Source organism: Carassius auratus, chromosome 50 (genome assembly GCF_003368295.1).
Source record: "Carassius auratus strain Wakin chromosome 50, ASM336829v1, whole genome shotgun sequence".
In the NCBI taxonomy this organism is placed as follows: Eukaryota; Metazoa; Chordata; class Actinopteri; order Cypriniformes; family Cyprinidae; genus Carassius; species Carassius auratus.
The window spans coordinates 8834820-8847445 of record NC_039292.1 but is presented as its reverse complement, the minus strand read 5'-3'; the positions used below and the strand labels follow the sequence as shown (position 1 = coordinate 8847445).

Sequence of the window (12626 nt, the reverse complement as noted above, 5' to 3'; positions counted from 1 at the left end):
GTTAATATCAAACTGCAATCAGATAATATCTAATCCTAACATGTTTATTTTTATTTTAGTATTTTGACTACTTTTATTATTTCATTTTATATTAATTATTATTTATATATATATATATAATAAGCTTGTTTTAATGTTAAAAAAAAAGTTTTATGTCCCACATTTTTGGTAACAAGGTTGCCGTATTTGCAAACACCATATAAAATGAACAGAAAATAAATCAGCTCATATTATTTAGTTTGACCTCCTGAGGCTGATTATCGATTTTGTCTTAAGGTTAAGCATTTTTCACTGCCTTAATGTTTTTTTGTTTATTTTTAATGCCTTGAATTTTTAATTTGTGCAGATTATTTTCTAGAAATAAATAGATGTAGCACCCGAGCACAATGTTAGACATTCCAAAAGGTTTTTATTTGTGTTCTTTTACAGGAAATACATGGCAAAGTTGTCATTTTAATTTTTGAAAAGTTGTCATTGTGCACTATATTTAGTAAAACAGTAATTGTTATAATGGAAATGTATGCACTCAGTTTAACTTTCGATAGAAAGTTATCCATTCAAAACATCATAGATTCTTATAATTATGTTTTAAACATTGACAGGTTGAGTAATTTTCCATTCTTTCTTAACAAGAGAAACAACAGAAATGTCTGGACTTGTCATCTGCCATCTGTTCCAAAAGAATATCTATATTTTGGGGTAAATCTGAAAATGGGGACCTGCCCATGATTAGTGAGGAATGTCACTCCAGTAGTCAAAGAGAATTTTAATTCACTGATCATATCTGTTTCTTTCCTTTTCAATGAAATCTGGAAACTTTTCCAGTGAGGCTGGTGGTTTGGTATGGGAATGTCTCTATGCTGCTGGGTTCACTGTCAGAAAAAAACAAAAACACGTTCGATCATTCTGTAATACATTACAACTAAATGAACATACTGTTGCATCCTTGTACGGTGACAGATTAAAAGTGCTCAGTCAAAGAGTTGTGTTGCTGTGGCCTTTCCGTCATATTTGGGGCCTTTCCCATTGAAGTCTGAAGGCAGGATTTCAGCATCAAACTCCTTGAAATAGTTCTCCAGCTCATCACCGTGGACAAACACCTTCAAAGACAGAAAGTCAGAATCACTTTCTCATCCATCATGAATATTCTTTGCAATAAACACAAATTACCCTTTCCAACAGTTTGCTCTTCATCAGGGGTTTGACCACATTGTAGGTGGTGGTGAAGTACCAGGGCTGGTGGATAAAGTGCACTGCTTTGAAACGCGCAGGGAAAGAATCCTGCCATACACAAGAAGCAGCAACAATTCAAATCTGGACATTTATGTTATTAATAGATTAATAGACTATGAAGGTTGATACGCCAACTAACTAATGGTTAGATTATGGTTTAGATCCAAAAGTGTGTACGGTTCAGGCAGTCATGTTGCAGCATTACGTAAAAGCAAATAGTTTTCGTTCCTGCTTTCACTGTAGAAGGGCACTAGCAGTTAGTCATGATTAATTTCATATGAAGTTCTTTGTGTTAAAACCCTCTTTTGGGTATGTGAGTATTACTAAGTGCACCTTTAAGAACTAATACAGAGCTATTTTTCTAAAAGATAGAAGTCAGTATGTCACCTGCAACATGTCCACCATTTTCTTCAGCTCTGTGGGCTTGATTCCAGAGGCCTGCTGCATGGTGAAACCCTTAAAGTTTTCAATGATGCAAAACCCGTTGATCTGAGTCTCTTCATTTTCCAGAAGCTTCTCCAGGATCACGCAATAGGCTCTGAGGATCTGGAACAAACACAATATCAATACATGTAACAGACTTTTAGTTTTTTTATGCATCCTTACTGAATAGTAGTATTTTCTACAAAAAAAGAAAAAAGAAAAATACAGACCTGCAAAATTTTGAACGGTATTGTATATATTTTTTTATTAATACAAAAAAAAATTTTAAAGAGAAAAGGACACCAATCAATATACAAACTTACTACCGGTTCAATAAATTGGGAACTGAGACCCTTGAGCAAGGCACTGAAGCCCCAACTGCTCCCCGGGCGCTGCAGCAATATGGCTGCTCACTGCTCTGTGTGTGTGTTCATGACTGTGTGTGTTCACTTGGATGGGTTAAATGCAGAGCACAAATTTGAGTATGGGTCACCATACTTGGCCACACGTCACTTCACTCACTCATCACTGAAAACATAAAAAAATCACCTCATCAAAAGTGATCTCCTCATAATCCCAGTTCTCAATGTTGAAGAGCAGCACCACACGGCCATATTTATCTCTGCTGGACAGGATCCCTGGGTAACCGGCCTCAATGGTGCTGCGGACAGCCTCTGGGGTCAAGTTTTCAAAGAGTTCAGGGTAATCCCGCCTGAAGCGCACATAACCTTCAGGACAATAAAACCAATAGTAACATCTCAAGGCAAGAAGCATACCAGTGGCAGCAAATGTACAAATAACAACTCTTTGGCAAAACTATTTACCCTTCATGAGTTCATAGGCCCGGTTTACTTCATATTTCCTAGCACGGATGAACCTCACCAGCACACTATCGGGGTTGTCCCCAAAAGTGTCCTGAACACCTTTAGCAAGGTTGTCTCCAGAATCCGCCTTCTCTTTGATAATACCTCTGAGCTCCTTTACAGCTGACACTCGCTTCTCATCGGTCTCGTTTAGCTCATCTTTAGCCTACAAAGACATCACAAGTTAAAATAATTATAAAAAATAGAACTATTTGTTTGTAAAGCAACATCTTTAGTGAGTTTTTGTCAGTCAGAATATGTAGTGAATCATGCTAACTTGACAACAGATGCTAATTTCTAACATTAACTGGATTTTTTTATTTTCTCAACAAAATCTTGTGCCAGACTTGCCACTGTGATGCTGTACAGTTGCTAGGTTGTTGCTAGGGTGTTTGGTTGGTGATTAGGATGTTTTGTGTAGAAATTTAGCAACAGCAATGCTAAACTTAGCAAACAGCACTATAGTTAGCTATAGAACATGTATATTTAGCCATGTGCTGTGTTCAGTGTAATTGTGCATATTTTGTACTTTCTAAAAACGTGCTCACACCTTCTGCACCGTGTGGTCAGGTATTTGGGCGCAAGGTCCGAACACCGGCCCGTGATCTTTGACCGTGAGGTGCTCCAGTTTAGCCCTGAGGGCCTGCTCCTCCTCGGACACCATCCGGAATGTTCCACTCTATAAAAAGTTATGGAGAAAGACTTGTGAAAACATCTTAATCGTGAGTTTAAGCAAACAATTAGGTTTAGTAGCCTTAATCAATGGAAGCTAGTGTGGGCCAGTGCTAAGCTCACTCACGTGAATTGTGAAAGGCCTAAACCTGGCCTGAGATTGGGGATAAGCTGCTAATGTAGCTCTATCCCTAAACACTAAGAACCACCTTAAAACATTTGTTCACCAAATGAGTGATGATTTGGAGGAACCTGAGTGAAATCACATGTTGTGACATAACAGGGTCTTAAAACTGAACATGAGTGGGCAACACTGTGTTTTGCTAATTTTACACATGAAATGTATCTTTCATTCTGATATCATATTATAGTCAGTAAGCAAATGCAAAGCTGAATGAGGTTTTGTAGCTTATAAAGAAAAAAAAATACTTACAACAACAGCCATTGCTTCAGATGCTCAGTGCAACGTTCTGTGAAGAGAGAGCGATTGATCATAAGGAAAATTCTTCCTCTCCAACAAAAAGTATTTTTATGACATAAAGACTTAACCATTGGAAGTTGAGTGACTTGGTAAAACATGGTATCATTAGTATTCAAGTCATACTCTCACTAGTTTGATGATCTAAAATAATCTGTCATTTTAAATTCAAAACAGGTTGTCTAAATATTAATTTATTTAGAAACAATCTCTGAAAGCAGGGGTTTTCCAAAAAATTGATTCTCTTAATTTCATGAGCAACTTGCATTCAAAATGACAAAACAAATCCCATGCTCTGTCCTAGAAAACAACACTTACCTGACACAATGCGGTGCTGCTCTAGCCAACAGAACTGAGTGAGGTGCAGAACAGACGGCTGCAATAATTTGTAGTGTGACCTGTGATGGATTAACAACGTCATATAGGATTATACAGAGCAGATTTGATGTTAATCAGTTGAAAACATTGAGAAAAGGAGCAAAGAGAACATTGACCAATAGCCTGCAGCCAATAGCATCATGACTCTCATATTTTAATCAAGAGGAACCTTCCCTGACCCCAAACACACTGTGTGATTAAAAATAAATAAATAAAATGAGGAGTTGAAGGGAAAGAGTGTGTCAGACATATTAACAGTTATTAGAGGTTAAATGTGAGGGAGGGTTCGGATATCTACTGACCAGTAAGATTTGACTGGATTCCAACACCATGAAAACTAGTATGTGCTGGCAACGTGAACAATGTCTGGAAATAGACCTTGAACACAAAGCTGTGTACACATGCCTAAATATATTTTTTAGGTATTTTTATTAGAATCAGAAAATGACGATATGACAATGCAATGCAAAACATCAAACCTTTTATAAAATCTATATATAAATAGCGAATCAGAAATTACATCTTTTACCATAAATTCTGTGTATGTACATATAGGTAGGCCTACAATTTTTTAAAGGGGTCATTGGATGCTACATGCACTTTTACAAGTTGTTTGAACTGAAATGTGTGTTGGCAGTGTGTGTACACAACCACCCTATAATTATAAAGATCCACCCGGGGTTTTTTTTTTTTTTTTCATCTTCATTATTTTTTTTACCCCTTTTTCATATCGAGCTGATATCAGATGCCTGTCTGTGTGATGTCACAAATACAGGCCCCTCTCACGATAGTTTGATTGACAGTAACGTTTCAGCACAGACTGGACTGGCATCTTACCTTAGACCTGCCCTGAGGGAACTGTCATCAGTCCACCCTTGTTTCTACGCTGGAGCAGATGTAGACAAGAGAATTACTCCCAAGCAATTGAGGTGTTTTGTTGTTGGATGTAATACTGAACATAGTAGCCATCATTTATTCCCAATATCTGAGCAGCTGAAGATGCAGTGGATTACCTTTGTTTTTGAAGGTAGATTCCCCAATCTACCTAAATGCGTCTATGTTCACATGAATGGAACGCAGGGTGAGAATGCCTCGGGAAAAGGGGCAGATTCAGCAGAGCTCATTAACATTTAAAGAACAATGCTACAAAAGAGCTTGCTCTTTTACCTTTTTAGGGTAAAAAAAGGTGTTAATTAAGGTGCTAATTAGTTCTCATAGAATACTTTAATAACATATTTTGGTTTATTTCAATAATCACGTAATGCAAATTTGCTAATGTGTACTTCCATCTTGTCCTTTATTCATTGTATTGTTTTATTCAAGGTATAACTGTCTTTATAATTTGGGAAGAGGGTCTCCTGCCAGTTTATAATCATATTTGAGGGTTCTTGGCATCAAAAGGTTTTGGAAACCCCTGCTGTAGAGGATTGATAGTGAGTTTGGGCCATTTATATCACAAAGTGCTCAAATCACTGTCATGTCATTTTTCGATGTAACCTACACTCACTCTCCCAGCTATCTGCTATGTTTTCATATTTGCTTCCTTCCCCTGAACAGTTATCATCTTTTGATGTTATAATGCTACTGATACTTTCTGCTCCACTCTTATGTCTGCCCCTTGTCTTCCAGGCCAGCTCGTACCACCTCTTCTGCCCCAATGGCTATCTTATGTTCTCTGCGAGCATCATTTTAAGCTCAGAGCTGCAGAAAGAGTATAGTGCAAATCACAAAATCCTACTGACCTTAATCTATATCAATCACTCCTCTCTTCATTCTCTGCTTGTCTCCACTGCTAAAAGGACATAGTATCACAACAAAATTACCAATTCACCTAACTCCCACATGCTCTTTAAAATATTTTCCTCCCTCCTTTGTCCTCCTCCTCCCCCTTCTTCATCAGCTCTAACAGCTGACAACTTCCACATTCTTCATTAATAAAATTACAAACATCAGTACACAATTTGCCACACCACAAACTGTAAAACACATCTTACCAGAAAACATAACTTGTTTTCATCCTTCCCTCCACTCTCTGAGGCAGAAGGCCTTAAACTCATCCTTTCAAAATATCCCACTACTTGTTCACTTGATCCTATTCCATCTCATCTTTTTCAAGCCATTTCTCCTGCCCACTCACATCGTTAACACATTATTTCACACTGGTGTTTTCCTTCAACATTTAAACAGGTTCGTTTAACCCCACTTCATAAGAAACCCACTCTTAACCCAACTTTTTTAGAGAACGACAGATGGTTTCCCTTCTACTTTTCATTGCAAAAACACTTGAATCAGTTGAGTTCAAATTAAGTCTCTGTCTTTCTCACACAGAACAACCTCATGGACAGCAACCAGTCTGGCTTCAGAAGTAGACATTCGATCAAGACTGCCTAGCTTTCAATTGCTGAAGCCCTAAGAATGGCAAGAAAGGCTTCCAAATCTTCTGTACTTATTTTGCTGGATCTGTCTGCTGCTTTTGATATGGTGAACCACCAGATTGTCTTGTTAACTCTATTGGAAAATGGCATCACAGGAACAGTACGCCAGTGGTTTGAGTCTTACCTCTCAGATAGGTCTTTCAAATATCTTGGAGAGGTGAGGTGTCTAAGTTGCAACATCTAGCTACTGGGGTGCCTCAGGGCTCAGTTCTTCGACCACTTCTCTTCTCTGTCTACATGGCATCACTAGGTACTATTATTCAGAAACATAGCTTTTCATATCACTGCTATGCTGATGACACTCAACTCTACCTCTCATTCCATCCCGATGATAGCTGCTCACATCTCAACTTGTCTAACAGACATTTCTTGTTGGATGAGAGATCATCACCTTCAACTCAACCTAGCTAAAATAGAACTGCTCGTGGTTTCAACAAACCCGTCACTTTCACCATCCAAGTAGGCTCATCAACCATATCTCCTTCAAAAACAGCCAGAAAGATCAGGCCCTTTCTTTTAGAAACATACAACACATCTCCTTGTTCTATCCAGGCTTGACTATTGCAATGCTCTCTTGGCAGGTCTTCCAGCCACTTCTATCAAACATCTACAATTAATCCAAAATGCCACTGCAAGATTAATCTTTAATGAGCTTTAATGAATGCATGTCACACATCTGTTCATCAATTTGCAATGGCTACTAGTAGCTGCTTGCATTAAATTCAAATAATTTATGTTTGCCTACAAAGCCACGACTCTGTCTCTGCACCCCTTTACCTAAATCAGTTGTAGGGGAAGTCGTGGCCTAATGGTTAGAGGGTTGGACTCCCAATCGAAGGGTTGTGAGTTCTAGTCTCGGGCCGGATGGAATTGTGGGTGGTGGGAGTGCATGTACAGTTCTCTCTCCACCTTCAATACCACAAGGCACTGAACCCCCAACTGCTCAGCAGCATAAATGGCTGCCCACTGCTCCGGGTGTGTGCTCACAGTGTGTGTGTGTGTTCACTGCTCTGTGTGTGTGCATTTCGGATGAGTTAAATGCAGAGCACAAATTCTGAGTGTGGGTCACCATACTTGGCTGAATGTCATTTCACTTTCTTTCTTACTTCAGTTATGTGCCCTCTAGAAGCTTGCGTTCTGCAAGTGAACAACATATTATTGTGCCATCTCAAAGCGGCACAAAATCACTTTCACACTTTTTCATTAAAGGTTCCCTCCTGGTGGAATGACCCGCCCAACTCAATCCAAGCAGCTGAGTCCTTAGCCATCTCCAAGTAATTACTAAAAACAAATCTGTTCCATCTTTATTAGAACCTCTAACTCTAGCACTTTCTATTCAAATTTTCTATTTTTTTCCATTCTATTGACTTGTTTTTCTTAGTGTGTGTGCACTTAAATATTACTGCTCTTTTGTTAGTTTAGACTGCTTTTATTGTCCTCATTTGTAAATTAATTTGGATTAAAACATCTGCTAAATGTAAATCAATCCTCAAATTCAATTTTATTTGTAAGCAGCCAGTGGTTTGCAGCCAGAATTATCCTCATCCACCCTCAAACATCACTGCAAAGTTTCCCACTGATATGTTGATTGGTGGAGTGGCCATAATCCCTTAAAGCAGGATTTAGCCTTTGAATTTGCGGGTCTGTATTACTGAAGCAGTGATTGCAGCAAATGGTTGTCTCTGTGCTACCAGAGCTGCTCAGACTTATTTTACGTCTATTGGGTAAAAGCATAGTTGACAGACAATACAATTGATGATTCATTATTGTGCAGGTAAATTGTTTCAACATTTATAGGACAAATTATAAGGCAACCCATTATTTCACAATTTCATTGTCATGTGCTGCCAATTTTGAGCTCACATCATACTATAGTCTTTACAATTTATTAAAAACCAAAATACTATATTCAAAGTTAAAAAAAATGTACACCTTGAAAATACAACTATTATACGAGAAAAGAAAGAAAAGTCAAAGCGGTTTCAAAAAGGCCATCAGAGTCAACGAGAAGCTGTACCCACTGACTTCCATAGTATTTATTCACCCCATATGGAGAAGAAAAAAATCATAACAGTTTTGGATCAACATGAGGGTAAATAACTGACATTAATTTCATTTTGATGTGAACTATCCCTTTGAGGTGCAGTCACATTTACTCTTGTTCAGTGAATATTCTTGGTTGAGCCCAGTCATTAAAACAGTAAATCAGGAATTTTGCATGAGGGCATAAAAGTTTTCACTTAGATATTGCTCATGTACAAATTGGCCACTCAAATTTCCTGCTTGGCTTGAGATTAACTTTTTACAGAAATGTTGCCCAGTGATGCATTTTTATATTTTTTATTTGAACTTTTTATGTGACAGTTCTTTTTGGATGAACAGCATGAACTGTAGTGCTAACTAGCAGCATAATGTGTCACATTACACCTTAATAACATTGATCATACGAATGAAAACTCACAGTGGAGTTATTCCCTAAAACACAGTCTGTGTAAATTCAAAATTCATGTAAAATCCCTTAATAAACATTATCGTTTTTTATAGAGTCAAAGTTCAAGTTATTTAAATAAACTTTTCAACTCCAAGAATGTGCTAAAGTTATACAAAATTTCCATGTACTGTCTTCCTGACTGTTAACATGTTTAAACAAGTTTGAAGTTTAAATAACATTAAACAAGATGGTTCCCAGCACTGAGGCTGGCATCATTATCAGAACTCTTGGTCTTATGGGCTGCAGTCCATTATATTTTCTGGCCAGTACTGGTCCTGCATGTAGTGCTCGAGGGAGTTGCTGGAGTTTGAAGTATGGTCGGGACAGGATGAATCCTTTTCCCACTGGTCCTCTACCAGCTTGTACAGGTCCATGGCAGCACGAGCATCCTCTACAGAGCAATGACCCATTCTACCAGACTAAAAGAAATATCCAGTATGTAAATGTCAAGGAGCAGGTAAAAAGAAAAGGTATATAGACTAAACTGGATGTTCCTACTTTATCTCATGAAACAACCTTTTCTGGTGTCTTACCTGTATGGTCCTATTGAGAAGTTTCCAAGAAAGTTTCTTCAAAGAGACGTTGGATCCAATGGTGTCATCATACAACTCTCGCAGCACCCTGCAGGAACAGGTATCTCTAATCAAATGTGGTGGGATGGAGATGTCAAGAACCAAGAAGTCATTAAATAAGGCATGGCCAACAATTATTTTCCCTGTGAGGATGTCAACAATCTAAAAAAAAAAAAAAGACAAAAAGCACTGTTATTTCAGCAATATTCTATGAAATACAGTAGCAATTTATAAGCAGAGCTCAACAATGGTGATATCAACATTTTCAAAAATTTAAGTATTTCCACACAGACACATACATACATACACACACACTCTCTCACACACACAACTTTAAAATAAAAACAATATAATTTCTATCCAAAATCCATTTTTTTAAATATTTTTTTTATACAGTGTTTAAGGTTTTAACAGTGACTTAAGGTATAAATTGTTCACAAAAGGTAACAACATTATACAGTATAACATTTAACAATTTAAAATAGAAATACAAATTTAATTGATCTAAATCAAACATTGAGTATATTATAGATTACAGAATTTATTTTTATAAACAGCTATCATTTGTTATTTAAAAGTAGAAATGAAATTTTTTTTTTAAAGTAAAATATTGTACCATACTTAGTACAAGTTTAATATATTTTAAAACTTACTATTATTTCTTACTTATTTCATTTATTTAAATCAATATTAATAAACCTTCAGTTTCAAATACAGCTTCAGCTTTTTTTATATACAAAAAAAATATTGGCATGGCATGTAAACATTTGTACTACTGGCTTTATACAAGCAGGGAAAAAGCCTTATTGTTCAAAAACTACTATGCAATATCAAATTAAAGCAGACCAAATAAATCCACACGAACAGAACTTGTATATACAGTGCAGCTATATATAGTGCCGCCTCACCTCATTCTGAGCATCCTCAAAAGCCACTGCCTGTTGTAAATGATGTTTCCTAATGCCACTCCATCTTGTGCGGTAGTCTGTGACCGGATGCCGAGGTAAAATATATTTATCATACACCACACTACCATAATAATTTACTATACTACAGCGTGCCACTTCATTACACTTCCCACCAGGTCCTGTCCCGACCATTTCACAGTCCATAGCTACAAGCCTAGAGTGGTCGATTCCCACGCATGGTGAACTCCTGCCACTAGTGGGAGGGCTGGATTCAGACGAAAAGCCACTATCCACCTCCCAGCTGTCACTGAGTGATACTGCAGACTCAGCTTCACCAGTCAGTGTATGAGAGGTTATTCTGGGCCTTTTAAATTGCACATGATTTGACTGTTCAGACATAGAATCCAAAACATCTCTATGTTTAACACACTCAGTCTTGTTTACTAGAAGCTCAACTGACTTTCTTTTCCTTCCCCTTTTTTGTTCACATGACACTTCGTGGAATTCAATTGTGGATTTTTTTCAGTTTATTCTTTTTCCTTCGTCTTTTAGCTTGATGAGAAGTGGTGTTTGTTTCTTCGTTGGTGGCTGACAAGATATTTTGGTCCACACCATTGCTGGTGGAGTATCTCCAAGGTGAAGCGGACATTGTGTCACCACATAGTTTTACATCTGTCAAAAAAAGATATCAATCAAACATCAAGTTACATTATCTGTGTCCTTCCTAGTAGTGACAAATAATACCCAAGATGCAATATGAAACAATTAGCTTGCAGGTTACTAAGATAATACACATAAACAACTTTAACTCTATATTTGACTACATACTCCATCTAAGGAAAGGAGATGGTCTGAAATTGGCAATTATTTAACGCTCTATGTTTAAGTTGTAACCATTATAGCTAGCACTGCCTAGCATTTAGCAATGAAACAACAATGTAATGTCGCATTTCACGTTTAATAAACAATACAAACCTAAATGATGTTACATTGTAAAACATTAAAACAAAAACACTTATTAGCGTTGTTATAATTTGATAATTTTACACAATAGCACATACCTCTGCGTACACGTGGCATTAAAATCTTCTGGCACCTTAAGCAGGAACGTATTCTCAGTTACAGCCCTGATGGAAACCTTGCTGTTGATTTTAATGCCAGCTCTTGCCAGACCTTCCTGGTGAAGACCACTGAAGAGCAAAGCCTCATATTTGTATACATAAGTCTGAGTCCCTGCCAACTCAGGGACTAAAAGTGCAAAATTGCATTTTAGATAAGTCACATAGTACAATCTTATTTTGTCATTGGTAAACACACTAGTAGAATAGGATTAACCACTTTGCTTACCAAGATTCACATGCTGACTTGCTGAAATATCAGAGAAAGTTAATTTAATGTTAATTTAATATAAAATTCTGACATGCAAATTATGATACTTTTATCCATGCAAATGGTGACATTTAAAACAGCATTGCAGGCTACTTACCCACAAGGGCTATAGTCAAGGCCATGACAACAGTTCTCATGGTCAGCGGTTGTGCAAAAACACCATGTCTGTTTTAAAGTCAAGCCTTTGCTGGCCAAATACTGATCTCTAAATGTATGATTAACCAGTTTTTTAGCACAACCAACCGGTTGTGTTCCTACTCCTGCCAGCTCATTGGTCTAACATGAGAATCCAGGGTAACCTGGACTTTAGTGCTTGACACTGATATAAAAATTATAAGTCTTAAAGAGATCAAAATCTGAGGCATTACCCTGAAGGGTGTTTCTAATAATAATATAACATTTGAATTTTTTATTTATTTATTTTTATTTTATTATTGCATGTCTACTTACCAAAAAACAAATGAATGGACATCAAATATTGATTTGCACTGTAATTATTTTATTGCGATAAAAGGAGTAATACATGATCATGAGAAAAATCACAGTGTACGAAATCAGCTGCAAGGGCAATAGTCAATTATACCATTTAAACATACCAAATACAATAACATACCAAATGCAATAACAATGTTGTTATTTGAAACATTACAGTGGCATAGTATACAGTCTCTGTGTCAGTATTGTCTGTTGGATATTCATCTGTGGGGATTGAAGATGGGTGTTTGTTTTTCAAATTAATGTTGGAATAATGAACGTCTTTTTTATTGTCGGTGGCATCTGCTTT

General features: G+C 37.1%; 2 protein-coding genes and 1 long non-coding RNA gene across 4 annotated transcripts; all 3 read right to left on the bottom strand.

Moving 5' to 3' along the window:
• Window positions 1-423: 423 nt before the first annotated feature.
• LOC113066447 (retinaldehyde-binding protein 1-like) lies at window positions 424-4193 on the bottom strand. Its single transcript, XM_026238335.1, has 8 exons — window positions 3988-4193; window positions 3625-3661; window positions 3070-3198; window positions 2481-2685; window positions 2206-2384; window positions 1621-1779; window positions 1171-1281; window positions 424-1100 (listed from the first exon to the last, which is right to left on the bottom strand). The coding sequence occupies exons 2-8, from the start codon at window positions 3634-3636 to the stop codon at window positions 972-974; spliced, it is 924 nt and encodes a 307-aa protein (XP_026094120.1). The 5' UTR covers window positions 3637-3661; window positions 3988-4193; the 3' UTR covers window positions 424-971.
• Window positions 4194-8301: 4108 nt separating this feature from the next.
• LOC113066875 (apoptosis-enhancing nuclease-like) lies at window positions 8302-11524 on the bottom strand. The gene is given in 5 exon segments (XM_026238966.1): window positions 8302-9392; window positions 9507-9707; window positions 10454-10981; window positions 10983-11125; window positions 11515-11524. Coding segments are annotated over 4 exon segments (1035 nt in total). The 5' UTR covers window positions 11103-11125; window positions 11515-11524; the 3' UTR covers window positions 8302-9206.
• A 28-nt stretch (window positions 11525-11552) lies between these two features.
• Window positions 11553-12030, bottom strand: LOC113066874 (uncharacterized). Of its 2 annotated transcripts, none has more exons than XR_003279229.1 (3): window positions 11940-12030; window positions 11801-11821; window positions 11553-11643 (listed from the first exon to the last, which is right to left on the bottom strand). It is a non-coding gene; the product is annotated as an uncharacterized LOC113066874 (long non-coding RNA). The 2 variants fall into 2 exon arrangements; XR_003279228.1 differs by having other exon boundaries at window positions 11609-11701.
• Between the last annotated feature and the right edge of the window lie 596 nt (window positions 12031-12626).